This window comes from Myxocyprinus asiaticus, chromosome 34 (genome assembly GCF_019703515.2).
Source record: "Myxocyprinus asiaticus isolate MX2 ecotype Aquarium Trade chromosome 34, UBuf_Myxa_2, whole genome shotgun sequence".
Classification (NCBI taxonomy): domain Eukaryota; kingdom Metazoa; phylum Chordata; class Actinopteri; order Cypriniformes; family Catostomidae; genus Myxocyprinus; species Myxocyprinus asiaticus.
This window is the reverse complement of record NC_059377.1, coordinates 16,634,601-16,660,989: the sequence shown is the minus strand read 5'-3', so window position 1 is coordinate 16,660,989 and position 26,389 is coordinate 16,634,601. Positions and strand designations below refer to the sequence as shown.

Genomic DNA, 26,389 nt, shown 5'->3' with positions numbered 1-26,389 from the left:
CTTGTTACCGTAATAAGCTTAGTAAGTGCACACCACTGTTTCTGTGTATCTGCAAACCGTGGTTTACGTGATGCCATAATTATTGCGTTTTTAAAAAGCAGTTTTAATTTGAAAATAGTTTTGAAGACCTTGCGTTCTGTTACATTCAGCTGTGCTCCATCTTGTGTGTGTGTGTGTGCATGCTTCTCCGGAGTGTAGAGCGCCGTCTCTGCCCCGGATAGAAAGTCACGCTGCACTTTGTTGTTTGTTGCTGTGATGATTCATGCTTCCTCCCATTTAACTTTGAATTTTAAACTTCATACTGAGAAAACTGCAAAAAAACAAAACAAAAAAAACTGCCACTTTATGTTGGACTTACAACACGTGCTCTAATTTAGCTGAGATACAAGTGTGTCATGCAAACATGTCAGCACCGAGGGAGATTTAGTCAATAATAAACCTTCACTTTTACTAAATAATATACATTAATGAGTCAAAGTTTCTACATTATATGACAATAAAACCTGTTTAGCAAACGTGTGCAGAGACAGATGTTCAAAACATGGTGGATTAAACGTTCTTTTGATTATCGTAAACCTGTAGAACAAACGTTAGCATTGCAGCATCAATTATCAGTTTGGTTGATATGAGACGTCTCTGTTGACAATCAAGGTACCACTGAAAATGACAACAATCAATCTCAAAATTAAAAATAAGGCCCCTCTTTGATACGTAGTGTACAGTTGTCAGGTAGTTGTCACTGAATTCGAATTCAGTGAAAAGTCACGTCAAGCATGTTCATTTTCGATCATCGTTTTCATGATTGATCATTGCTGTCCCTTCCGAGTACTCGGGTACTCGTGCCCATCCCTAGTTTCAAACAACACGAGGATGAGTAAATGAAATATTTTTCAATTTTGGGGAAACCATTCTATTCCTGTAATCAGAGTAATCTGTGTTGTTAATGCAGTTTAGTTAATTAAACTGCTACTTTAAGTAACCTAATTACAAATAACTTATTCAGTTAACTAAATGGCTATTTAATTAAACAAATCAAAACAGATGATGAAACAAGAAATTTGGTTGCAAAATGCCCATTCTCAATTGGGAGGGGTTTTCAGAATATGGCAGTGATTCCAAGAACATGCTACAAAATTTAATTCCAAGTTATTTTGGGACCCTCATAGCAATCAACCTACAAATGGAAGTACAACAATGACAGCAAATGCATTTTTAAATCACTCACTTTAACACACACACATACATACACACACACACACACACACACTATAGGTATGTGCACAGAACCAAATGAAAGGAAAGAATGAGAAAAATTTAGACAAAGTTTAGATAACAATGAGAAAATTTGGGCAATACCTAAAATCCAATCTCATTTTAAATTAAATTACAAAAAAAGCTACCTGTGCTATAGTAACATTGCATGAATACATGGAAGCGATACAAGCAGTCACAAATCTAACATTCCAGTTGGTGTGCTTCAAAAACAAGAGAGGTGAAGGCATAGGCTAACTGTCATTACATGCTCACACTAAACACTGAGGCATACCAACAAACTTCAGGAGAGGAAATTTCCACCACTGAGATCAAAAGACTTCTCTACTAGCTTCTGGCAATAGTAGAAAGATGAAACAGCCAAGCAAACTTTCAACAAAGTTCAACTCAAGTTGCTGAAAAGCCCATTTAACCAATTCAGGTTAAATGTGCAATGAACAAAGAATTTGATAACAGCTTCCTCATTCCTCCCTGTAGTTTCTCGTTTTTCCTGTTTCTTCTTATTATTTAATATGTTGCCATGACAGCAAGAGAATAATGTATAAATCTACCTGTGCACAACATAAGCAACTGGTGACTGCAGAGGCAAATCGAGTCTATTTTATTAAAGAAGTACATTGATTTTTCACTGAGTTAGAGCAGTTTTCTTAGAAATGGGAACTTAAGGCTACACCCTCTTTGGGTGAAAGGTCTCCCATCTATGACTCACTCTAAACCTTAATACAATTTCACAAACCGAGGATTCATAAAACAATCCCAACAAATTTGACCGTGAATATGGAGTCCAGAAACAATGCCACTGCAAGGACAGTCTACCTGCATACCATTTCTGGGTAAACAAACAAACAAAAGGTGTTTCTGACTTTGTCCTATTTGCTTGTCAGATCAAACAATGGCCTGTGGGCACTAACTGCAGAGAGACATGGGCATGCGGGAAAGAGGAATGAGCAGATGGTGGCCCTGCGTGAGAGAACTGAGGGGAGGGGAACAGAAGAATCAGGCAGGAAGGTTCTGGCTCCAGGAAAGACTACACATCGACTCCCTGCAGCCCAGGAGGGATGAGAGAGAACAGGGTGCTCAGATTCAGGGAGTAGGGTGGAGATGAGGTAGACCAGGGTGGAGGCAGAATGGTCAGGATGACTACGAAAACAGGTGAAGGGTGACATTCAGTGACGTCAATGGTATTCCTCCAAAAGGAACATAAATGCGTGCCAAGAGACATACTGGACCTGTTGGGCCTTTATTATATAATTATACCGAAAGGCATGAACAAATTGTTTTATGCCCAAATCAAGACTTGTAGACAACTCCTTTGCACTGGCTTGGCATATATTCAGAAGAATACTTTTTGTTCCTCTAAACAAGATACCATTACACAGTAAGACAGCGACACATTATGGTAAATCTAAACAAATTAATGTCAAAAACTCACGTTTCTCATGTATATTTTAGAAATGCAAAGCACGGGGCCTGGGTAGCTCAGCGAGTATTGACGCTGACTACCACCCCTGGAGTTGCAAGTTCGAATCCAGGGTGTGCTGAGTGACTCCAGCTAGGTCTCCCAAGCAACCTAATTGGTCCGGTTACTAGGGAGGGTAGAGTCACATGGGGTAACCTCCTTGTGGTTGTGATTAAGTGGTTCTCGCTCTCAATGGGGTGCCGTGGTAAGTTGTGCGTGGATCACGGAGAGTAGCATGAGCCTCCACATGCGGAGTCTCCGCGGTGTCATGCACAACGAGCCATGTGATAAGATGCGCGGATTGACGGTCTCAGAAGCGGAGGCAACTGAGACTTGTCCTCCGCCACCCGGATTGAGGTGAGTAACTGCACCACCACGAGGACCTACTAAGTAGTGGGAATTGGGCATTCCAAATTGGGAGAAAAGGGGATAAAAAATAAAGGGGAAAAAAGAAATGCAAAGCACACACTGTTATTACACCAAAGTAGTGAAAGAAGAGTATGCTCATAAATCAACAGAATTTAGGCCAATGTGTTACCACCCAAAAGATAACACCAACAACAGGCATCTGAACACAATTTGAGAACACTTTGAGCTTAAAAAATAGCTCACACACACATACACAAAAAAAAAGCAGGTATGATTCATGAGATCCTGTTGATAATCTGACAATCATCACAACAATATAAATCATGTGACAAAGTTCAAACTACATACGGATGCTGTAGCTACTGTATAAACAGTACATCACCTTATCCATCCTCTTGAGACAGTAACTTCAGTAGTCAAGAAAAGGAAACATATCAGAGGAAATAAGACACACAAGATAATAAGATTACAAAAATAAGGAAGAGGAAGCTTTATAACCTGTGATATCAAAACGTTTAGTATTTTGTTTTTATTATATCCTGTAAGTCACACTATCATTTAAATAGAAACATGGTTTATATTTAACATATTAAAACAAAGTGAGAAAACTTACAAACTACTTTAATAAACACGAGAATAATAAAAAGGGTAAATGATACATATACAGTGTGTAAAGAGTGTGATCACGTCAGAGTCATTTCATCAGTGACAACACACATTTGGAGCAGGTGTTTAAAGCTAACATATGGTTTAACCCATGCTGACGATGATGCAAGAAAGTTAAGTCTACTTCACATCTTAAATAGTTGTTAAAACACTTGTTAAAAACACAAGTCTTGCAGCTGAATTGAGGGAGATGATGGTTTGGTCATAGAATTTCCCTGATAAGTTTTAACAGTGTTTATAGAAACCTGTTATTGTTAGACAATAAAATCATTCTAATTGGCAAAACTGCTCTTAACCGGGGGAAAAAACTTAGCAAACATCTACGATGAGCGACTGTCACAACACCAATATGCACCAAACTCATGGACATTAAATAACTACTCTTCAAAACCAGCTGCTGGCTGTGCTAACAAACAGGCTAGCTAACTTCTGAAAGTTGAGTTTTGCTGCATTACCAATCTCCGCCGACATGCCACCTAACATTCTCCACAGAATTCAGCTACCTTGATCGGCTTCCTCCATCCTGTGCTTGCGGATTCTTTTTGGAGTGTGTTATTCGGATCCTTGCAGTCTTGCTTTCCCACTTCAATCTTGCAAATCTGAGCTCATAGCTGCTACTGGGCTGCTGCGCGAGGTGGGGTGGGGTCGTCAGTGGCGTCACGACGCACAGCACGTAGAGATGTAAACAGAGAGAGACGGGCACGAGTCCCACTTGACGCGCCCACTCGTTTGACTTCAGTGAGATTTTTTAATTAGTTCTGTAGAATCAAATGCTCTGAGAATGGCTGAGTATGAACCCCCCCCCCCCCCCCCCCAAAAAAAAAACCCCAAAACAAATAAAAAAATAAAAATAAAGTCTGGGTTAATCTGAGGCACGTACTATTAAAGTGAATAGGGCCAATCAGTAAACGTTAAAATACTCACTGTTTCAAAAGTATAGCCACAAGACGTAAACAATCTGTGTGTTAACATTAAAACCCTAAAAAGACAGTAAAATGACTAATTAAACAGCTACAAATAACAAATAATTCAAATAATACACAAGTTTTAACAGAAGAGTGCTTTTATAAAATTAAAAGCTTCCCATTTCTGCCTTTAAAACCTACAAAAATTGGCCCCATTCACTTCCATTACAAGTGCCTCACTAACCTCAGTTTTTGCTTCTTTTTGAGGGACAGGTCTAAATTATTTTTGTGGTCATCAGGATAACACCAAAAATGCTGTTGATTGAGCTTAACTTGTATTTAACCTGGACTATTCCTTTAAGGTCAAAATTCAATGAGAAATATAAATAAAACAAATGTATTCTATATTTTCCATTTAGGGTTGTTCAAACAATTCTTTTGAACTCAAGAAAACTTAACACATACACTGATCAGCCACAACATTAAAACCACTGACAGATGAAGTGAATAACATTTATTATCTCATTACAATGGCACCTGTCAAGGGGTGGGATATATTAGGCAGCAAGTGAACAGTCAGTTCTTGAATTTCATGTTTTGGAAGCAGGAAAAATGGGCAAGCGTAAGGATCTGAGTGACTTTGACAAGGGCCAAATTGTGATGGCTAGATGACTGGGTCAGAGCTTCTCCAAAACGGCAGGTCTTGTGGGGTGTTCCCGGTATGCAGTGGTTAGTACCTACCAAAAGTGGTCCAAGAACCGATGAACCGGCGAGAGGAGCGGCCAAGGCTCATTGATGTGCGTGGGGAGCGAAGGAATTTTGGCATGATAAGGAGAATTATTACCAGAGCTATTACTGGAGATAAGACCAGATCCCTTGTGTTCACATGGGTGGGCTCAAAGTCACTAATTTACCTACAGTGAAACAAGACACCCCCAAAGACAATGCCTCTTATACTGGCTTATATGGTCAATCACCTACAAACAGTAGGAAATTACAGCAGGATCTTATAATCCTACAGTATGTATCTTTACACTATACTGAAAATATCACTATATTATTTTTTGCTTTAAAACATTTCTTAAACCTCAATATGTATATACACAGTTATTAGGTAATATGTGGAAAAACTCATATAAAGCAAACAAATGTTGTTTAGTACATCGAATAGAGAAATATAAAAACTATAACAAGATAAAAGACAACTCGCAAAAAAATAAATAAAAATAAAACAAAGAAAAAGTGAAGGTAAATCAGTGAAATTATTTTACCTTGAATTCAAGGTCACTTCGATAATTTATCTTATGGGGATATAAAATGAGATACATATCTTACAACTTGAGAACTTAATTAGAGGTTGTTGTTTTTTGTTTTTGTTTTTTTAACATAATTCACGATGGATATAATATTGTATTATGTTTTTCATCGGGATTTTTCCATTATGTTAGATGTGTTACTTATTTCAAAAAGTTACAAATAGAAAAATATATTGTCACAGTTATATCGAAGAGCCTGTGTATCCATCTTTGACATCACCTGGAAAATACACCTATGCACGCAGCCATCGCGAGGACCCACCTGTCCTGCTCATCACGACTTCGCGCGACAAACATGGAGCGACGTGTTTAATGTCAGTCAGCCCCGCTAACACGCACAGGGGAGGGCATGAAAGGAATACAAGGACTTATTGGCTCGAGACGTGTAGCTCTATAGATGAAAAAGCATGCGGAAAATGGGTGCAGTCATCCACTCAAGTAGCCCCCTGGCTGCTCAGCGTCCCCCCCATCTTTCTTTAACACGAGCCCCCCTCCCGCAGCCCCCCTCACTCTCACCGAGATGCATTGTGGGGGAAGTCGTTGCCATTCGACCTCTGCAGGGCCTGCGCGGACGCAGACAGAACCCTGAAATTCATTATGCCTTCAAAACCCCTATTTATTTCCGCATAACCTACATACTCTTACCAGGAGGCCGGAGCGGAAAAAAAAAAACAAGAAAAAAAACAGGTCATTTCATGCGAAATACTTAAGTATTGAAAAGAGCGGAGGACGCTTAGTCGGTTTGGATCTTTTTCGCTGAAAAAGTTATAGATTGTTATTTATTTTCAGAAAATGTCCGGAGAGCGAAACCGCAGGTCGCTGGCTTTCCGAGGAGGTGGATTAGCCGTCACCAGTGCCAGTGCTGTTGGAGGAGGCAGCAACGGGAACAGCTGTGAGGCCCCGGCCTGTCAAGAGCGACGTTTGAACGGGAACGAGCCGGATCAAGAGGACGATGGGGATTTGGGGGCGAAAGGACCATCGCTGGGGAAAGTCGAGGGAGGGGGGTCCGTGAGCGACGGCACAGAGCCGGAGGCAGAGGAGGACCCGGAAGGGGGCAGTTGGACAGCGGGGAAAGATAACGACAAAGGCGCTTTAAACAACGTAATGGTTAAAAATGAGAGCTCCGGGGGTGGCTGTAGATGGCCGATCGGCAACGGCGTGAAGCGGGAGGATGGGAGCACGGAAGCGGAGGAGGAAGCGGGCACCAGAAAGCACTTGGTGGAGATGAGACCACAGACGCTGCTGCAGAAACACTCGCTCTTCCAAGCCTCCTGGTTGCAGGAGTTCCCCTGGCTAAAATTTTGCCAGGAGACGGGGCTGATGTCTTGCTCTTGGTGTCATAACATCGCCACTAAAAACAGCGACGAGTTGGTGAAAGGCAGTCGGAATTATAAGCGGGCCTTGCTGCTGAGACATCACCTGTCCTCGGAGCACGGCAGGAATGACCCGACCAAACAGGTACGTTTTTACACTCATAAAGGGGACGGGGGCAGTTTGTTTGGCGGTAGAGCCGAGCATGGGTGTGTTAATTCGTCTTTAGTTAACCAGCGGTGAGGTTTATCCCCCTCTTTTTGAACTTGAAGGGCATTTTCGAGACTGTTTAGCGAGCTAACAGGTCTGCTAGCTACTGACTGCTCAGGATAGCAGGTTAGCATATGTGAGCTAACTGGATCAGCACTGTCAGTTAGTGAGGTGAGCTAAAAGACCTTTGCTTTGGGTGTTTTTAATACCTGTTCAAACATTAATGAATTTTGAACATTGAAATTGGCAGTCTTTTACATGATCTGAGTGCTTAATCGCCAGTAAGACCTCTATATATTTGACGTTGTAAGGATTCATATCAGAGATTATACTTTTTTGTCAGTTTAATTATGATTCTAAAACTGATAGTTCCGGTCCTCAATGCTGATTGGTCAACAGCCGTGTTTTATTCATGATAAAGCACAGCTCTGTCCTCTTCACTGAACTTCTAAGTATCACTCCACAGCACCCATAGCTGACAGTTTTACTCTTGAATTTTCTCTTTACTGTCAGGGACTATTTCTTCTAGCGGAAGGATGGCATTTAATGATTTTAATTAAAAACATAACATTTTAATGAACATTTGTGTTTTTAATATTTTAATTGTGTGGTGACCATTTGATCAAATACAACAAAGCTCTCAAAGCTGTGCCGTATTGTGAATATAGTCACTGCTGAAGGGGTTGCAGGCACTCCGCTTTACATTGTGCCTAACAACGCCCTTCAGCCGTGACAATATTCACAATAAAGCAAACCCTCTCGTACCTTATTGTTTAAATAATAGGTTTCTAACTGAGACTATAGCTCAGAATATTGCCCAGCTGGTTTATTTGTGCCTCACTGTGTTAACCCATGTCTGTATTACACTGTAATTATCAACCTTGGTTGTCATGGTAACTAACTGATTGCCACAGAGGTCACACAATGGCAAGGGCTTGACCCTACTACCTTTGGGGAGCCACACCCCTTCCCAACCCCCTTCCTTTGGTGCCTTGCTGTAAAAAGTGACCTCTGGTACATCTCACCCTCCCCTTTAGGGCACCTAAATTAGAGGCATTGTGTTAGGTGACTCCCCAAGATCCATAGATAGTGTGTGTCGCTTGCTACATTGGGTTGGAGTAAATTATGTTGCCTCTGCCTGTAATGACAGCTATGCCTGATATGTGTAGGCAACTACAATTAACACAATGAGACTAAAGTAAAAATAAGAGGGTTTTTTTCCTTTGTAATTGTAAGGGCTTATATTTAGTCATCATTAAACTTTACAGTGCTTTCTATTCACTGAATTGTCAGGTCACAAAATTATTGAATAATATACCAAATGCAATCTGTTGCCATCCACAAGGAACAGCATTACTGAATTGGCAATGAAAATTCAGTTCCCTGTCCCAAGTCACAAATGTCTGAATCGTATAACCTACTAAATATGATATTATACCATCCAGAAGGCACAGTATTTATGATCTGGCATTAAGATCACATAGGATTGTGTGTTATGCTAATTTCCAGTCACTCTAATCAGGATGACATAAAGTGTTCCACTAACTCAATTTATACCCCTCACTAATTAGGAAGGAAAGGAGGAGGAGGGATTACCGCCACCTCTCTAGCAACAGTGGGGTTAAGACGCTACAGAAGGTCTCAACCCTGTTACGCTTTCGCTTCACCCTCTTTCAAGTGACCTCTGTCAGTGAACCTTTTCACAATTGGTTTTAATTACATGCTACGTAATATGTAGAGTCACGATTCAGAGAAATGTGTTACCTGGAAATATATGACATTTGTCATTTAACTTTTTTTTTTCTTTTTTTTTTCTTTTTTTTGGTGTTCCTTTCAGGAAAAGGGTGTGATTCCAAGACCATGGAAGAATAGTATCTGTCAACTTAAAGTAGGCTATTTGAGTGAAGCATAGGGATGTCTGCTGTCTGGATAAAGACCGCTCTCATAGGCACAACCTCCAAAACCCAATTTCATAGTTGGGATCTATTATGTTTCTCTGTGCTGCAGCTGTACGTCATAATGGGCTAAATTTCTTCACTGGTCCATATTAGGGCTGCAACTAACGATTATATTAATAATCGACTAATCTGATGATTATTAGAACGATTATTCGACTATTCGGCCGATTATTGCAATGATTAATCATTAGCTCCTAACCGACTACTCATCTTGTACCTTGACTTAAAAAGTTGTATTAAATGTGCTTACTAATAATAAAGAGGACAAAATAATCTTTTAAAAATACCTCTAAATTACATTCATTGAATTAAAGGGGAAAGAAATGACTTAAGTTTAATTCAGTAAAAACAAAAAAATCACTGCAAAAAATCCTGATGTAATCAAGTGTTTTGTCTTGTTTCCCATTTTAAAATATCTAAAAATCCTTAAAACAAGATACATTTACCTGAGAAACAACATATAAGATATTTAGACTTGCTTTCAGAGATTAGATCTTGAATATTAGAGTATTTTGTATATAAGTGTATTTCTTTCACTTGTTTATACATCTGCCAGTGCAGTAAAGACAAAAAATACTTATATTCAAGATCTGTTCTCTAAAAGCAAGTCTAAATATATGTTATTTCTCAGGTAAATGTATCTTAAGGATTTTTAGATATTTTAAAATATTTAATATTAAATTCAATATTCTCAGACAACAAATTTGTCTTCTGCAGTATAGCTCCTAAAGTAAATGTTCTTTATTTTAAAGGAGTTTTAGATATTTATATTGGAAAACAAGCCAAAACAAAACAAATCAAAAAAGTATTTTGTTTCAGTGTAGATAATAGGCGAAGACTTCCCTCTCTCACCTTTCTGTTTACTTCAATCCATCTTTAACTCACAAAAAAACAAATTCTTCTTAATATAGCGGCATATTTCCAATTTTCTTTACAATAAGATACACACTGCAACACATATGTATTATGATTCACTTCATGGCAAGCCATCATGTTATAATCTAACTGGAGCAAGCGTGTGCATCAGCCGGATGCAGTTTCAGTCTCTCCCCCTTAGATCGGGTCACTTCACACGACTCATAGAAGTGGCGCTGACCACACAGATATATGCCAGTTTTGGAGTTTATACTTATTTACATGATCTGCTTCCTTATTATTTGAACTTTAATAAAGGATGCATTAAAGATATAACAGCGAGGTGTTTCCTTTAAAGACGCTCTGACATGCAAGTTTTGCTTCAGTGGAACGGCAGCTCCGGCTCTGCTGTATTTCACTGCGGGAGTGCTTCTGTATTAAGTTATTTTGTATTTTTGTATAGTTTCCTCATACTTTGCAGTCTACATCACCTGAAGCTGTTTGGAAAGTTTAGAGTGCATCTGGACTGTAAGCTATGTCTTCTTCCTCTCCTCAGTCAGGCACGAACTACAGTGCTGCTCTCGTAGTAAGTTAGTTGTACGTTCCCTCGCGATAGAAGTGTCGCTTTCCCTCGCGTTAAGTTAGTTGTACGTTCCCTCGTAGTTTCATATCTGATCTCATGTTATGTTAAATGAGATCAAACGATTATTGGACAATGAAAATTTTTATTGACAATTTTTTATTGTTGATGTTATCGATAACGTCAACTAATGGTTTCATCCCTAGTCCATATCAAACCCTGTCTCTCAGTGGCCTTAATTCAATTACCCCTAGAGAAGGGTATCTGGGTTGCCTCACTCTCGAGTCTGGACTCTGCCCTTAAAATATTTGCCCCCTTGTTAGTGAGCTGCAATAAAGACGAGGGTCCCCACCCCTACTGTCTGCTACTTGTGAAATATGTGTGTATTGGGGGGGTTGTTGTGTTGTTGGTACTGGTGGAGGGGGGATGAGAATTCCGTATCGATGAGCCCTTGTCTTTGTTGGGAGGCCCGGATCCTGGCATTCCCCTCCCACACCTTGGGTCAAGCACACTGCTGCATTGTTCATGCATCTGGATGAGGGGACCAGGCACTGGCCTCAGGGGCTGGGATGGCTCTGGAAGACTATGCACAAGGAAAACAAAACTGTCGTCCATGTTGTTGGAGGCACAATATCCCGTTAACGTGCCAGTTGCGTAGTGTATTCTCAAAGGTGATAAAAGCAGGGCTCTGTGTTGCTGAAGGCCATGTGTTTAAATTTTGGGGAGCCTTTGTTGGTTTACTGTGAATGAAACATGTTGGAAGTATACAACAGGATAATGGGTGTTGGCAGCTCATCGCCTGAAGAGCTTTAGAGGCACTGTCTGTTTTACTGCAGCACAAGAGCGGGCCAGTGGTATTGGCGGTGGTTGAACAATGTTCCTGTTTCGCATCAAAATGAAAGTCTGGGGTGGGAAACCAGAGAGAGAAACCACAGAGAGTTTCATCTGTGATGTTTTATCGGAAGACAGACTATTTCCTGTTTTCTTTGATGTCTAGCGTTTATGAATGATATTTCAGTATTAAAAAAAATATATGAACAACTCAGAGTTTCTTACAATATTAGGGCAACTTTGATTTAACAAAATGCTCAAATTTGTTTCAAAAGCACAACTGTGTGAGGTCATAATTTTGGCATTTGTAGTTATTGGAAAACTAATGCATTTCTTTTCTTTTACACTTTTAATAAAACAGAATTTAATAGTAGGGTACAATGTGGCTTAAGGCACACCTTAAGGAACATTTGCTTTTTTCTGGTCACAAAATGTATCAAAAATGTTATTGAATATCGATGGAGCAACATCGTTTGTGTGGAAAAAGAAATAATACCAGGAAGTTGTTTTGATTAAAATTCAGTAAAAAAAAAAAAAAAACCCTACAGTAAAAATGGTGATTTTGTGTAGATATTGGTACAATAGTTATAGTGCAAAATTTGACAGCAAGATGCTTTTTTTTAATTACAAATTAAGATAATGCTTACTCAAAATAACTACTTAAGAAAAGGGTGCACGATTTCCTGTTAATTTCAATCACATTTGCCATTTCATAACATCTCAAGTATTCTATAAACAAATTAATCTCCATTATGATTGGATCAGTCAATGTGAGCCACTTTGAACTTTTTCAGAAAAAATCTATTCACCCCCCTTTTTATGGGGGCCACTAGCTTTTATGGCCTTTTACCCCAAATACTATCCATTCACTTATTGGACAGTTATTAAAAAATTTTAGATTTAATGACCTTGATAAAAACTGAAAATGACAAAAGTATTTGATTTTCATTAAATCCCTGAAAATAAATGTGCAACATTTTTTTTTATTTTTTTTTTTTTATTATTATATCAAATTGCCCCAAAATCAACCATTAGATGTTGCACACGAGGATCTCATGGATCAGGAAATGTTTGCCAAACAGGTGTTTGAAAAGTGCTGTGGCAGTTTTTGTTGCTATTTAGTGTTTTGGGAGAAATCAAAGGAGCCATTTACGCTGCGGGGCTTTAAGCCCTGTTGTACCCTATGCGATGAGAAACACATATGACGCAACATAACTGTTGACTGCAACAAAACAATAGAGCATACTTTAAAAAAGAATCATAAAGCATCTGTTCTGTAGTAGTAAGTTTACACGTGGCACATCTGGAGAAAGGATGAGCAGTGTGAGAGAAAGAAAGATAGAAAGAAAGAAAGAAACAGGTTTATTCCAGACTACTACTGTATGTCCTGACACCCTCTTTCTACTCCTGGCTGCCACATCATCTGTCCTCTCACCAGAGAATGGTTTGGCACACAGTCAAGCTCTCTCTGGATAGTCAGAAGGGAACAATAGTGGGGACATTGTGACACCACAATCGGACGTTCATTCTAGTCTAACACCCCCTCTGCTTCACCTCAATCTTATCCTTCAAACCTGTTCTCCACCAGACCTCTCTGAACTCAGCATTTCTGCCATTTAGATTTGGATTTCATAAAGAGGAAGGGAAGCATTTACTGGGGCAGTTGTTTTATTTTAGTTAAAAGGGACAGTTCACACAAACACAGATCAAAGTTTACATCATCATTTACTCACCCTCATGTTGTTCCAAACCTGTGCAACTTTCTTTCGTATGACACAAAAAAAGACGTTTTAAAGTTCATGTTTCTGTTTACCATACAATAAAGCAGCAGTGTCGGAGTGGTTTCACTGCGAATCCAGTGACTGTAGGTCAAAAGTTCTGCTGCTGAAATTGGTCTGTGCTTACCGACATTTGAACCACTGCCCCCAGTGGCCTAAGCTGGATGTGTTGTTGAACGTATGGGCACATATGAGCTCCAGTGTCTGGGTGAAATGTCCACAGAGTCGCCAAAAATGAGTTGTAGACTAAAGAGTTGTCAGTAATGCATATTTTATGAACTGAACCCCCAAAACCCAACCGTTACTGGACTAAAAATGTAATTCAAGCAAAAATGCAACCTCTGAATCTTGCTCACCAATGTTTATGTGAACTTCCTGATTTCCAAGGGACCAGACCCCGTGTCTCGAAGATTGCTTGCACAATCAGAAGAGCCACAAGAGGAGGTGAGAACATTTGAATTGATGCAGAAATGTCTGACGGGGGATGCCGCTTGCTTAGTAATTTGGTAGAATGTGGTCGATATCAGGGTACATTAACATTCAGTAGCAATATGTTGATTTCCTGTGTGATCATGTCGGCAGTGACCAGGATCTGTCAAGCTTCTAAAAAAACAAAAAAGCACCATAAATTAGTTCATGGTATTTGTGCGCTATTTTCCAAGTCTTGTAACTCCATAGCATTGTGTGAGGAATAGATCAGGATGTAAGTCAGTATTCACTTATTCTCTAATAAGAGGCATCCAGGAACCAATGGTGTTTGCTGTCGTTGACATCAAACCCGGTGCAACGTATCTTGATGCAGCAAGTTTGAGTATCAGGGTTCGTTGTGTTTTCCAGGCCTGGAAATGTCATGGGGAAACAAGTTAACACTGAATGTTTTGGGAAAAGTCATGGAATTTTGGATTACCATGAGGGTGAGTACTAAATGATGACAGAATTTAAAATTTTTAACTGATGAACTGTTCCTTTAATTCCATCTGTCTTTGTAAGTTTGTTGCAACCATCACTATTAAGTGTGCTAGGGAGTTGTTGTAAGTGCTTTCTCACAAAGCTCCAGTGTAGCATTAAGCAGTTCTGAACAATGAGCCTGGAGGAAAGGGCTGGCATTGTGTGGAGAAATGGGGTTGCACTCTCTCTCACTCTCTCTCTCCCTCTCTCTGACTACTGGTTGGGCTTGCTGTCGCTGGATCAGGCTACAGTAATAACCCCATCTACCAGGACAAGGCCAGCAGTGTGGAGGAGGGGATCTGGGAAGGCCTCCACCCTGAGAAATAGATTTAATCTGAATTACTTCCGCAAAAAACACAGCTGTGTAGTAGGAGGACAAAAATGCAGGGCCTGAGCTGTATGAATTTCTGCATGGATTAGGACATCTACTTTGCAATCCAGAAATATATTGTGTACATTCACTCTCATTGGTAGGTACCAGCCAGTTCTTTTTTTATTTATTTTTTAATTGTGAGAGCAGATGATGCACACTGATGGTGGGGTGGGATAATGGCCAAATATTTCTCATCTTAAAGAGCATTAACAAGGGTGCAGAGCATGTGTCCTGTGAGTGGGGGGGGTTTATCTTCACTGTAGTTTCACAATATTGCAGCTTCAGAGCCTGTCCAACCAGTTCTCTTGTTGGAGTTGTCACCATACACCTGCCCTCAACCTTGTGTTTACACTGTAGACTAATGCTGATTCTCATTTTTGTTTATTGTCACTCCACCAGGAGATGGAAAGGCCAGAGGATGCGGAGAGTCCAGAGGTGGAGGACTACAGGAGCAAGCCCAACGAGAACTCCTACTGCTATCAGCTTTTGCAAGAGCTGGACAAGCAGCGCAAAAGCGGCATCCTCTGTGACGTCAAAATCGTGGTGAGCGGCCAGGTGTTCAGAGCACACAAGAACATCCTAGTTGCTGGGAGTGGCTACTTCAAGACCCTCTACTGCCTGACGAAGAGTGAGAGCTGTGACCAAACTACAATCACGCACCTGGATGTGGCGGCCGTGCAGGGTTTTTCCGTCATCCTGGACTTCCTCTACTCCGGCAACCTCTTGCTCACCAGCCATAATGCCATCGAGGTGATGTCAGTAGCGAGTTTCCTCCAGATGACCGAGGTGGTCCAGTCTTGTCATGCATTCATCAAAGACGCCCTCAACATCAGCATTAAGCAGGAGGCCCCCGACTCGGTGGTGGTGGACTACAACAAGCGGCGGACGGTGGCGAAAGACTGCCAGGGTGCCGACAAGAAGCCCAGCAGTTTTTGGGCCACCAGCATCCTGTCCAAGCTGTCCATCAAGGCCAGCGGTCAAGTGAAGGATGAACCGAGCGATGTGGAGGTGTCAGGGGGAGAAGGCTGTGCATTGGGAAGCTCCGGATGGGGAGGCGAGAACTCCTCAGAGTCCACAGAGACGGAGCCACAGGGACCAGGTGCGGTGTTCGCCTGGAACGAGCCAGATCCTGGCACTGTGGCCACGGTCAAAATGGAGGTGCGTCCGGAACCAGGCAGCGGCAGGCGGAAAAAACAGATTGCAAGGCGCTTCGTCTACAACATCCCTCCAGAGCCAGAAGAGGGTTTTGACGAGGGCATGTTCATCCAACCATCTGCTTCCTACACCAGAGAGGACTACTCCTACCTCTCAGAAAATGCCGGTACTTTACCCATTATTCTTTCTCTCTTCCGGCACACAAAATGATGCCTTGGAAGACCCCCAGAGGGTGCTCTTCAAACCAGATGCAATTTAAATCATCAGTCTCAACAAATTTAAGTGTCATTAGGTGTCATTAACACACCCAGCAGGTGCACAAGAAAAAAACATTCACTTTCTTTTGTTGGAGGTGTCTTTGAGCTCATTCAGGTTGTGGTAGTGTGATTATTTGAGTTATGTCGCCACCCTTGTCTGTCGCTTTATCATGCTTCACTTCTGTCTTTAAACTACGTCTATTTGATTAAAACCTGTGAAGGAGGATGTATGACAATAGTGTCTATGACACCTCACATTCATGCACACACACACACAAAGACCAGTTCTGTAAACCTCTTGGTTCCAAATGTTATAATCTGTGTTTATCAGAGGCCAAATACACAGCCTTGAAGAAGAGGTCATGCTGTCTTTAAAATGGCATGATATCATACTACTAGTTCTTGTACAAATTTTCTGTATGCAAATGGCTTACATCCGATTCCAAACTTGAATACAAGTTTGTTTAAAAATGGCTGATGTCTCAGGATCTGGTGGACCTTAGATGGTTAAATATACTGTTTTAACATATTAGCTGCCCTAAAATATAACATATTTGATGTCAACAACTAAAGATGGATGAAGTTTTCTCTTCCCCCTTTAAGAATTTTATGAGCCTATTTATTTATATAATCCTATTATATTTATTATCCAGTTTATATCCTAATATCAAACATCATTCAAACAGAAAATATATTAAACAGGAGGAAAACGTTTTCCATAAGTCTTGGAGGTCCAGTTTTTAAAGCCTTTTTATGTACTTGCCCTTACTGTATATTTACAGTATAATGTCATATAAGCACAGGTAAGTCTTCATTACTGTGGTTTGGTAATTGTAGTTAGTCTTTCTAAAAAATGCCACAGTCCATACGGACGCGCTCGCTGCATGCTTACTACAACCAACAAACGTTGACTGTTTGCTTGTTTAGGAAAACAGTTGTAGGCAGTTGCCGCATCTTTTCTCTTCGAACAGGTCTATCTCCTATTATGTTTAAGCACATTCTGACACATGCACACACACACATACATGACTTGACCTTCAACTGTGGCACTCGTCCAGCCACGGTCTCGCCTTATGATTGCTTTTCCTCAGTCCCCGTGTAGCTCAGGGCCACGAGACCATCTTCCCTTTTTAATTAGAGTGGCCAGTCCGTTTTCTTCTGCCTTTATTAAGGGAGTCAGCCCTCCCTCCACCTCATACCACGAAAAACCTGCGTAATCTCTCCATCCAGCCAAGCTGTCATGCTTCAAATTCTCTGCCCCCATTAAGTAGAGCGCAGTGTGGAATAGTATCATGTCTTAAATGACGCGGTTCTGAGAAGAGGCTTTCTCTCGCCGTCGTCTGCTTCTCTAATGTAGGATAATGAAGTGAAGCGGGGGAAACCTTCTACACTCAGGTTTCCTAAACTCTCTCAATTGCACTTAGCTCATATTCCTTAGGGCACCTAAAAGTGCCAAGCTGCCCAGAGCTTACAGATCATACCTACAAGGCATGTGTGTGACTGTTTGCTTACACATGCAAACATGTGCTTATCTGTTGATGTGTACTTGTGTCTGTGTTGACATTCTACTTCTTTCTTTCTCAACTGGGGCTTTTATAGGGCAGGAGATGTTGCTTAATTGGTTAGCTCTACCAAAACAAAAATAAAAAATCTGTCACAGTTTACTCACCCTCATGAAATTCTAAACTCCTATGACTTTCTTTCTTCCATGGAATACAAACAGAAGAATTTGACAATGTTGACGCTGCTCTTTTTATATACAATAAAATAATAGTGACCAAAGGCTGTCAAGCCCCCTCCAAAAAAGACAAAGCACCATAAAACTACTCCGTATGACTTGTGCACTATATTCCAAGTCTTATGAAGCTATATGATAGCTTTGTGTGAAGAACAGAATGAAATTTAAGTTGTTATTCGTGGATAATTTGCCCCTCTGCCTCTCAAATCTCATTCACATTGGCATATAGGCTATTGAGCTGTTCAGCCTTGACATTAATTTGTAGGCAATCCCGGAAATCTAATTTGCCATGGGTTCCCTCTGGATTTTCCTATTGTTTTTTTTAAAAAGTATGCAATTCAGTAAGGCTTCAAAATTCAAGTTTGAGGTATGATTGTGTGTAATTTATGTCATAGATCAAAGCTTCCACATATTGTCAAATAATGTTTACCACAGACCTTATTTTACTCATAACTTCAAAAACCCCATTATAAAAACCCATATGAAAATCCAGAGGGAACCCATGGCGAATTAGACTTACAGGTTTTTGGACTACAGTCTTGTACACGTGTACAATCTGAACAGCCATATTTGACGTCAGTCATGTTAAACGGGATTGGTTCGCACATGTCAATTGACAAGTTTGCATATGTGGAATTGCATATGAGATACGAGAGCTTTAGCAGAGGGAAAGATTTAAAATTAATAGCAATCAGTCTGTTGCTCACACAGAGCTATCAAATGGCTTCAGAAGACTTGGAATTTAGAAAACAAGTTTCATGGACTGCCTGTATGGGGGCTTTTTGTCCTTTTTGGAGCTTGATGGGCCCTGATAACTGTATGATTTCATTGTTCATGCTACTTTTTTCATACATACTTCAAAACATATCCCTTTGTGTTCCACAGAAGAAAATGACTGAATTTTCATATTTGTATAACTGTTTCTTTAACATTTTTTGTGTAGACCACAAATTACCTTGTAAAACCAAATCTGACACATTCAAATCAGTCATGATTGAGGAAGATCTGGTCATGTTGGTGAGTTCTTTAGATCAGAGAAGCCATTCTGTCCTCTCTCTCAGATCACAGCAGGATCCTTCACTGTAAATGCTTCAGTCTTTTCCAAACAGGGTGGTTGAATTGCAGCAATGACACACTTATATACACACACTACCCCTGATTCCCTCTTTGGAGGTGCAGCGATGCCAGGGGCCATCCCACCCTAATCCTGCTAATGCAGCCCAACTATCTCTGCCATTCCAAATATTGACCCAGGCAGAGTGGACCCACTGCAGAGTTACTTACAGTGGGATCTATAGGCTTTGGTCTGCCTGCCAGTATATCCACAGTGTGTAAGATGATCCACTGTTAGGGCTTCATCCATTTATTTACACATCATATCTCCTTCAAACACCCATAAAAACACACATTAACAGTTGCTGCCTTGCGCAGATCAGATACGCAGATCAGCGTCAAACAAAGTAGAGCTCTTTACACTTGGGAACAAATAGTGCTGTAAAATTATCAAGGATTTTAGAATCCTCGGTGTGGTGTAGTGAGAAGGTACAGGAAGGACAGAAACATGCTCTACTCAAGTACGACTACGCAGATGCAAAACTTGACCAATGCATTGCAAGTGTGCAAACCAATTGTACATTTTAAATGTTCTTTCTTGCTTTACTGTGGTTGTAATAAACCTCAGTACTCAAGGGGGTGATAGAGTTACTTCAAATGCTTGTGCCATTAAACCCTTATGTATTATTATTCAGGTAGCTAGCTGTAAACTTGACTGTTTAACTAACTTCCTCACCAAGATTGTCTTCAAATTGTGGCTTTAACTGCCAAGATGGTAGTCGACCTGAAAGAGCAAACTGACCGTAGAAGATGGTTCATGCCAATGCTTGATATAGTGCCTATTGTGCCAGCGGTGAAAATGTTGTGTTATGAATTGTGTTCTGACACATATTGGGAACACAATGACACATGAAATCGAGCTTGCATAGCTAAACGCATTGGTGATTATGTCCTTAAGTATGTTTAGGGTCTAACAGAGTCCATTCAGTCTCAAACCTATGTTCCTTGGGGGTTTTGAGGTCAGTATACTGTGGAAGCATTTAAAGGGTGGGGTCAGCTAAAACACAGAGTCCATTCGCTACTACCATCTCCCATTGTGTGACATTACATATCTGGCCAAGCAGGTCCCATACAGTATGACTTACTGCAAGGAGAGTCTCACTCTTTGTATCACATTTGCAAGGTCTTGAGCAGTCTCATTACTCAAGCATGGCCAGTGAGAATCCAGGTTAATCGTTAACCATTTCAAGTAGCCAAAAAGTCTATGGCAACAGATTGAACTTTAATTTTGAGGCTGCCGACACAAGCGAACTGTAAGTCTCTGCACATCTGCTATTCTTTAGCCCACAAGGTGGTGTTTAGATCTTCAATCAAATTCCCAGGTGTTCTGGCTCTCGTCACCACTTGGCAATCTGTTTGAGGGCCAACACACTTTTTTACAACACATGCACACTTGCGACGTTTTATCTCTTTTTTTTTTTCTACATACACTAAGCACTTTATTATAAATACTATGGTCCTAATAAAGTCCCAATGTGGTCTTTTGCTGTTGTAGCCTACACGCCTCTATGTTTGACATGTTGTGCATTGTTAAATGCAATTCTGTTCACTACAATTGTACAGAGTGGTTATCTGAGTTACCGTAGCCTTTCTGTCAGCTTGAACCAGTTTGGCCATTTTTCATTGACCTCTCTCATCAACAAGGTGTTTCTGTCCGCAGAACTGCCACACACTGGATGTTTTTTGTTTTTGGCACCATTCTCAAGAACTGTGTGAAAACCGCTGAGAATCCGTTTGATTTTGTTTGTGTGATTTTTCTCCTAGGTGAAGCATCTGAAAACGCCCTAAATAAGCTAAAGTGTCCCCACTGTAACTACATTGCCAAGCACCGGCGAACACTAAAGAGACACCTGATCATCCACTCGGGTGTGCGTTCCTTCAGCTGCGACATCTGCGGAAAGCTGTTCACTCGCAGAGAGCACGTTAAGAGACATTCCCTGGTAAAACAGAAACATCAAGTCTCATAGATGGGTGAATCTCACAAAAACATGTAAAAATAAGTAAAAATCATTTTGTGACATTATTTTCATGACTTATTTTTGGCAAGATGCTTTTGAATGTGTTACATTTGAGCTTTTTTGTCATTTCCATTACTCTTAATGGTGATTCTCATTACATGTATTATAGCAAATAATTTACTGTAAAGTTGTTTTATATTTTTAATTTAAAACTTAATCGTCACCAAAAAGGAATTACAAAAATAGTGTTTTTAAACAGGTATACACCTTAAAATGTAATAAAATTATTCTTTTCTCATTACAGTAATCAGAATAAGTTTTTTGTGGTATTACTGTAATGAGAGTTGGGGTGGATACTTAATTGTTTGGTGAAAAGAAAAATTAATCAAAATATAATTTCTTAATCATTTCTTTTGATTTTGGGAGGAAATATGACCTGGACATGTTCTTGACAGGTTCAAGAGATTCACCCACTGATTTCACTCAGAATGGGCTTTGCTCAATTATATCCCTGTTCATGTGGTTTATTTGTAGGTTCACAAAAAGGATAAGAAATACAAGTGTATGGTGTGTAAGAAGATCTTCATGCTGGCAGCCAGCGTGGGCATACGGCACGGCTCTCGGCGCTACGGCGTGTGCGTTGAGTGCGCTGACTCCCACCAGGGCTCTCAAGAGGGTCTAGAGGGCATGCAGGACCTAGAGTTTGCCCGTGACGAAGACTTCGAGGAGGCTGGAGAGGGAGACGAGGACATGGAGGCAGAAGGGGAGGAGCCCAATGAGATTGACCAATCCAACTGTGAGGGTGACGTGGGTGGCACCCCCGAGGAGGACTAATTTAAACATAACCTGGTAGAAAAACAAATCAAAAGAAAAGAAAAAAAAAATAGCTGGGAAACAATCAACTATTCCAAAGTGCTATCAAACCTCTTTGTTGCACGTGAAGTTATGTCAAAGAGATATATAGCTTTGTTTGAGAGAGACTCCAATATTTAAAGATTGTTTTATGTGTAAGAGTATGGGCTTTATGCCTGTCAGAGGAAGAGGTATAATGATATATAACAAAAAATCAGGTTTTTCTGTGATGTATTTTTTCTTTTGTATGGGTTGAGGGTGTACAGCGTTTTTGAGTTATAATAGGCCAATCATATTAAAAGAAATATTAATTATTTAATTTATGAAGAAAAATAATATGGTCTTATGAAATGATAGAATTAGATTTGTTTTGTATGTCTGCTTAATTTGTTTCACTGCGCTTCCTGAAAGATTCGATCGTATATTGCTCAAGAGGATTATCTACACAGGAAGATTTTTTTTTGTTTTTGTGTGTTTCCTTTCTAGCTAAATGTCATGAAATTATTTTATATATATATATATATATATATATATATATATATATATATATATATAAAATGTGTGTATAAATTTTCCTTACCCTGCACAAATCTTGGAACCAAAAATCTGTTTTGTGACTCTAATTCACAACAGCCATATTTATAATTAAGTTATACAGGGCTGTTAGATCGTGCCAAGCAGAATGCACACCAAGATTTGCAGGACACAAACTACTGAAAATGCTGAGAGAACGTAAAGCAGAGAAATAGATGGAAAATTATCAAATATAAGGGGAATATATTATTGCTAGCTTTATTTGGATCGCAGCATCACAGTAACACTTTATAAAGCATTTTGACATTCACTTAAAGCTTGAATTTTGCCAAATGATGGAAACGTTTGGTGCTGTAACGCTTTTATTTTTATCATGTTTAAATATTGGACCTACGAGCTGTATATGATGATAATAATCGTAAAGCCTACTCAACTCAGTTATACTAGTCAGCTTTGTATTTTACACTGTTGTGCTAAGGAGCCTATCAGGTGTGCTTTTTCCGTTTTTAACGTCTTTTCTATTTAATGCACATTCACACTCAAACATACCATTTTTGTTGTTAAAACTACTGGCAGTACTTGTATAGGTGGAACAATCTGATGTCCTTGACCCTCCTGAGTTGGTTAGTGGTACTGAGCATACTTGTAATCACTTGAACGAACTGTGTAACGTTTTTGAAGAATGCAGATGATCGAGGTTGTTTCCAGTAGATTCCCAAACTTAATTTTGGTTCCCCCGTAACATTTGTGATGGTTTTTTATTTAGTTGAAGAGATTATTTTGACTTTGTTGTGTGTCTGCTGAGTGGAAAACACTTTGCTCATGCTAATGTAGAGTGGAAGGTCTATGATAACGCATAGACAGGCACTTACTACTCTGTGTTCAACAATTTCTTATTTCCCCAAAGCCGGTCTGGATGGAAATAGATTTAAACTGTTGTGTTTTATTCCATGCGGAACTTTCTTTTTTTTTTTTTTTTTCATTATTTAATGCTATATATGTATTGACTCCAAATGCAATCAAGACTGTTAATTTCTATTTGTCCTACCAAAATCATTGTTTAATTCTTAAAAATAATGTATAAGAAAACCAGGTAAAATATTTAGTGTAGATCCTTGCTTGTGTATGTTGTCAGAATTAAATGTTTTTATTCTAAAATCTATAATTCACTTTACCCTTAGATGCATATATTGTTTTTATCTGTCCTTCCTTTTTGAGCTTTTATTTTGTTTTTGTTCATACCTTGTGTTTTTTATTTTATTTTAAGCACATACACTGGTGGCCAAAAATTTGGAATAATGTACAGATTTTGCTATTTCGGAAGGAAATTGGTACTTTAATTCACCAAAGTGGCATTCAACTGATCACAAAGTATAGTCAGGACATTACTGATGTAAAAAAAAAAACAGCACCATCACTATTTGAAAAAAGTAATTTTTGATCAAATCTAGACAGACCCCATTTCCAGCAGCCATCATTCCAACACCTAATCTTTGAGTTATCATGCTAAATTGCTAATTTGGTACTAGAAAATCACTTGCCATTATATCAAACACTGCTGAAAGCTATTTGGTTCATTAAATGAAGCTTAACATTGTCTTTGTGTTTGTTTTTGAGTTGTCACAGTATGCAATAGACTGGCATGTCTTAAGGTCAATATTAGGTAAAAAAAAAAAAATTCTTCAAAGACAAAGGGGATCAGCTAGACTGTAAGGTGTGTGTAGAAGTGCCCGACAAGACAGCCACATCTATGGCAAGTGCTACAGGAAGTGTGGGGTGAAATGTCACCTGAGTATCTGGACAAACTGGCAGCTAGAATATCAAAGATCTGCAAAGCCGTCATTGCTGCACGTGGAGGATTTTTTGATGAAACATCTTTGAAGTTGTTTAAGTACATTTTTTTCAGATTGTAATAGTAATTTTTCACGTTATTAATGTCCTGACTATACATTGTGATCAGTTGAATGCCACTTTGGTGAATAAAAGTACCAATTTCTTTCCATAAGAGCAAAATCTGTACATTATTCCAAACTTTTGGCCGCCAGTGTATTTTATAAGAAATATTGTCTGTTGGTTAATTCCTAGGAATGAGTTTCTGTTCATATGCAGTGGATATATTGAAGTGCTATACTGATACAGAAATGGTCTATCTTTCCCTTTACTCGAGATGAAAATGTATTTTAAAAGCTGTATAGAAGATCCTGTTTGTATTACTTGCCTTCAGATCACTGTGGGAGGGATATTATATATATACATACTGTGTGTATATATATATATATATATATATATATATATATATACACACACATATACATACATACACTACCGGTCAAAGGTTTTGAAACACACTCATTCTTCATTATAATTTTTTTTTTTTTTTTTTTTTCACATTTTAGAATAATAGTAAAGTTATCACAGCTATGGAATAACATAAATGGAATTATGTTGTGACTAAACAAAATCCCAAATAAATCAAAACTGTGTTATATTTTAAAGTAGTCACCCTTTGCCTAGAATTTGCAGACATGTACTCTTGACATTTTCTCAACCAACTTCTTGAGGTATCACCCTGGGATGCTTTTTAAACAGTATTGAAGGAGTTCCCATCTATGTTGGGCACTTATTGGCTGCTTTTCTTAATTATTTGGTCCAAGTCATCCATTTAAAAAATAATCAGTTTCATAAATTTTAGTTTTATAATGAATTAAATTAATATGGTGGCACAACTGTATTTTTGTCTACAAAACTAATTTCAAACATTTAAGCATACGCCTTCAGATCAAAAGATTTTTAAAATCATGAGAAACATTTCAGTCAAGTGTTTCAAAAGTTTTGACCGGTAGTGCATGTGTGTGTGTATATATATATATATATATATATATATATATAAATGAAAATTGATTAATTATATATAGATAGATATTTAATTAGTTGATTTAAATGATGGCACACCGCTGCAGTTAACTGGTTTCAAACCTTGGCCTGGCTTTTCACTGACCTTTTCTAATTCTGTTCACATGCTTGTTCATCATTTCGGTTTATATTTTTCTTGTTTTGTCTGCGTATCTGTTCAGTTCACAACAATGTACTCTTTAGATTTAATGCTGTATATGGACATAACAGACAAAAAAGAAGAAAACAACACTACAGATGAAGGTTTTTTTCCAGCTGTATTTTGTAAAAGCTGTTCTAAAGATGTATTTTTTCAACTCTCTTACAGTGATGCAAACAGGGCCATGGGCTCACCTCAAACACAAATCAAATCAGGTTTTTCCGGGAGGGGTTTTTTTGTTTGTTTTTGTTTTAAATTAATAAAAATGTCCTTCTCTTTCAATTGTACTACTGTTCCTCTATGATACATTTTAAAATAAAGCTTTGGTATTTCTCTGTGTTGTACTGTCTTCTTACACCAATCACAGAAATTTGTGAGGGGTGTTCAGGGGCAGATTTAATAATTGAGGCCTATTTGACTTAGTCTGTCATATCTTGTAATATTTGTCAGAAATGACCTACAAAGTTAACACATGCTTGTGGATATTTGCATTTTTATACAATTTTGTTGGCAATTACATCGTCAAACCTTATTATGGATAAATATTAAAAATACTTTTGATTCCTTAGGTGAACTTGACAAAAGGTCAAATAGCACAAATCTAGTCATGCATATATTACAGTGCACATAATAGAAATGCTTCTTTGTTAGTATTTGCAATAGAACTTGTTTGCCTTTTATATGAAAGTGAGTGAGGGCAATTGAAACTCTAAATGTCTTTAATCACAGTCAAGGTAGGCCTACTGACTTTGAGCTATCAAAAAGATATTTGAATGTGCAGTATTTTTTCTGCTGTCTAAAGTTATGATGCTTTTGAATACTTCAAAACTTTCATCTCTAGGTTTTAGGTTAAAAGTTGACATGAATTGCAGATGTTAACACTGTCGCTGGCAGCTATT

General features: G+C 39.0%; 2 protein-coding genes and 1 long non-coding RNA gene across 6 annotated transcripts in view; 2 read left to right on the top strand and 1 right to left on the bottom strand.

Moving 5' to 3' along the window:
- The window catches only part of LOC127425181 (tumor protein D52-like), a 44,882-nt gene extending 40,452 nt beyond the window's left edge, over positions 1-4,430 (bottom strand). The window contains exon 1 of one of the 2 annotated variants that reach the window (XM_051670888.1): positions 4,270-4,430. In XM_051670888.1, the coding sequence (XP_051526848.1) occupies positions 4,270-4,288 (19 nt within the window). In that variant the 5' untranslated portion in view covers positions 4,289-4,430. Of the gene's footprint in view, positions 1-4,221 lie in introns of both variants that reach the window. The other variant, XM_051670887.1, reaches the window with a different exon arrangement.
- Positions 1-25,823, top strand: part of LOC127425193 (uncharacterized) — a 230,117-nt gene extending 204,294 nt beyond the window's left edge. For both annotated transcript variants that reach the window (XR_007894583.1, XR_007894582.1), the window contains exon 2: positions 24,163-25,823. This is a non-coding gene — a long non-coding RNA (uncharacterized LOC127425193). The remainder of the gene's footprint in view (positions 1-24,162) is intronic.
- On the top strand, positions 5,086-25,823 carry LOC127425168 (zinc finger and BTB domain-containing protein 10-like). Of its 2 annotated transcripts, none has more exons than XM_051670862.1 (5): positions 5,086-5,691; positions 6,777-7,445; positions 15,231-16,152; positions 20,859-21,034; positions 21,587-25,823. In XM_051670862.1, the coding sequence occupies exons 2-5, from the start codon at positions 6,780-6,782 to the stop codon at positions 21,884-21,886; spliced, it is 2,064 nt and encodes a 687-aa protein (XP_051526822.1). In that variant the 5' UTR covers positions 5,086-5,691; positions 6,777-6,779; the 3' UTR covers positions 21,887-25,823. The 2 variants fall into 2 exon arrangements, with proteins under 2 accessions (XP_051526822.1, XP_051526821.1); XM_051670861.1 differs by lacking the exon at positions 5,086-5,691 and adding an exon at positions 6,518-6,674.
- Positions 25,824-26,389: the final 566 nt, after the last annotated feature.

Excerpts from the sequence above, each read along its gene's own strand:
- LOC127425168 (XM_051670862.1), top strand. The coding sequence starts at position 6,780 with ATGTCCGGAGAGCGAAACCGCAGGTCGCTGGCTTTCCGAGGAGGTGGA. Across the intron at positions 7,446-15,230 it reads GGAATGACCCGACCAAACAG|GAGATGGAAAGGCCAGAGGA; the intron begins GTACGTTTTTAC and ends TCACTCCACCAG. Across the intron at positions 16,153-20,858 it reads CTACCTCTCAGAAAATGCCG|GTGAAGCATCTGAAAACGCC; the intron begins GTACTTTACCCA and ends TTTTTCTCCTAG.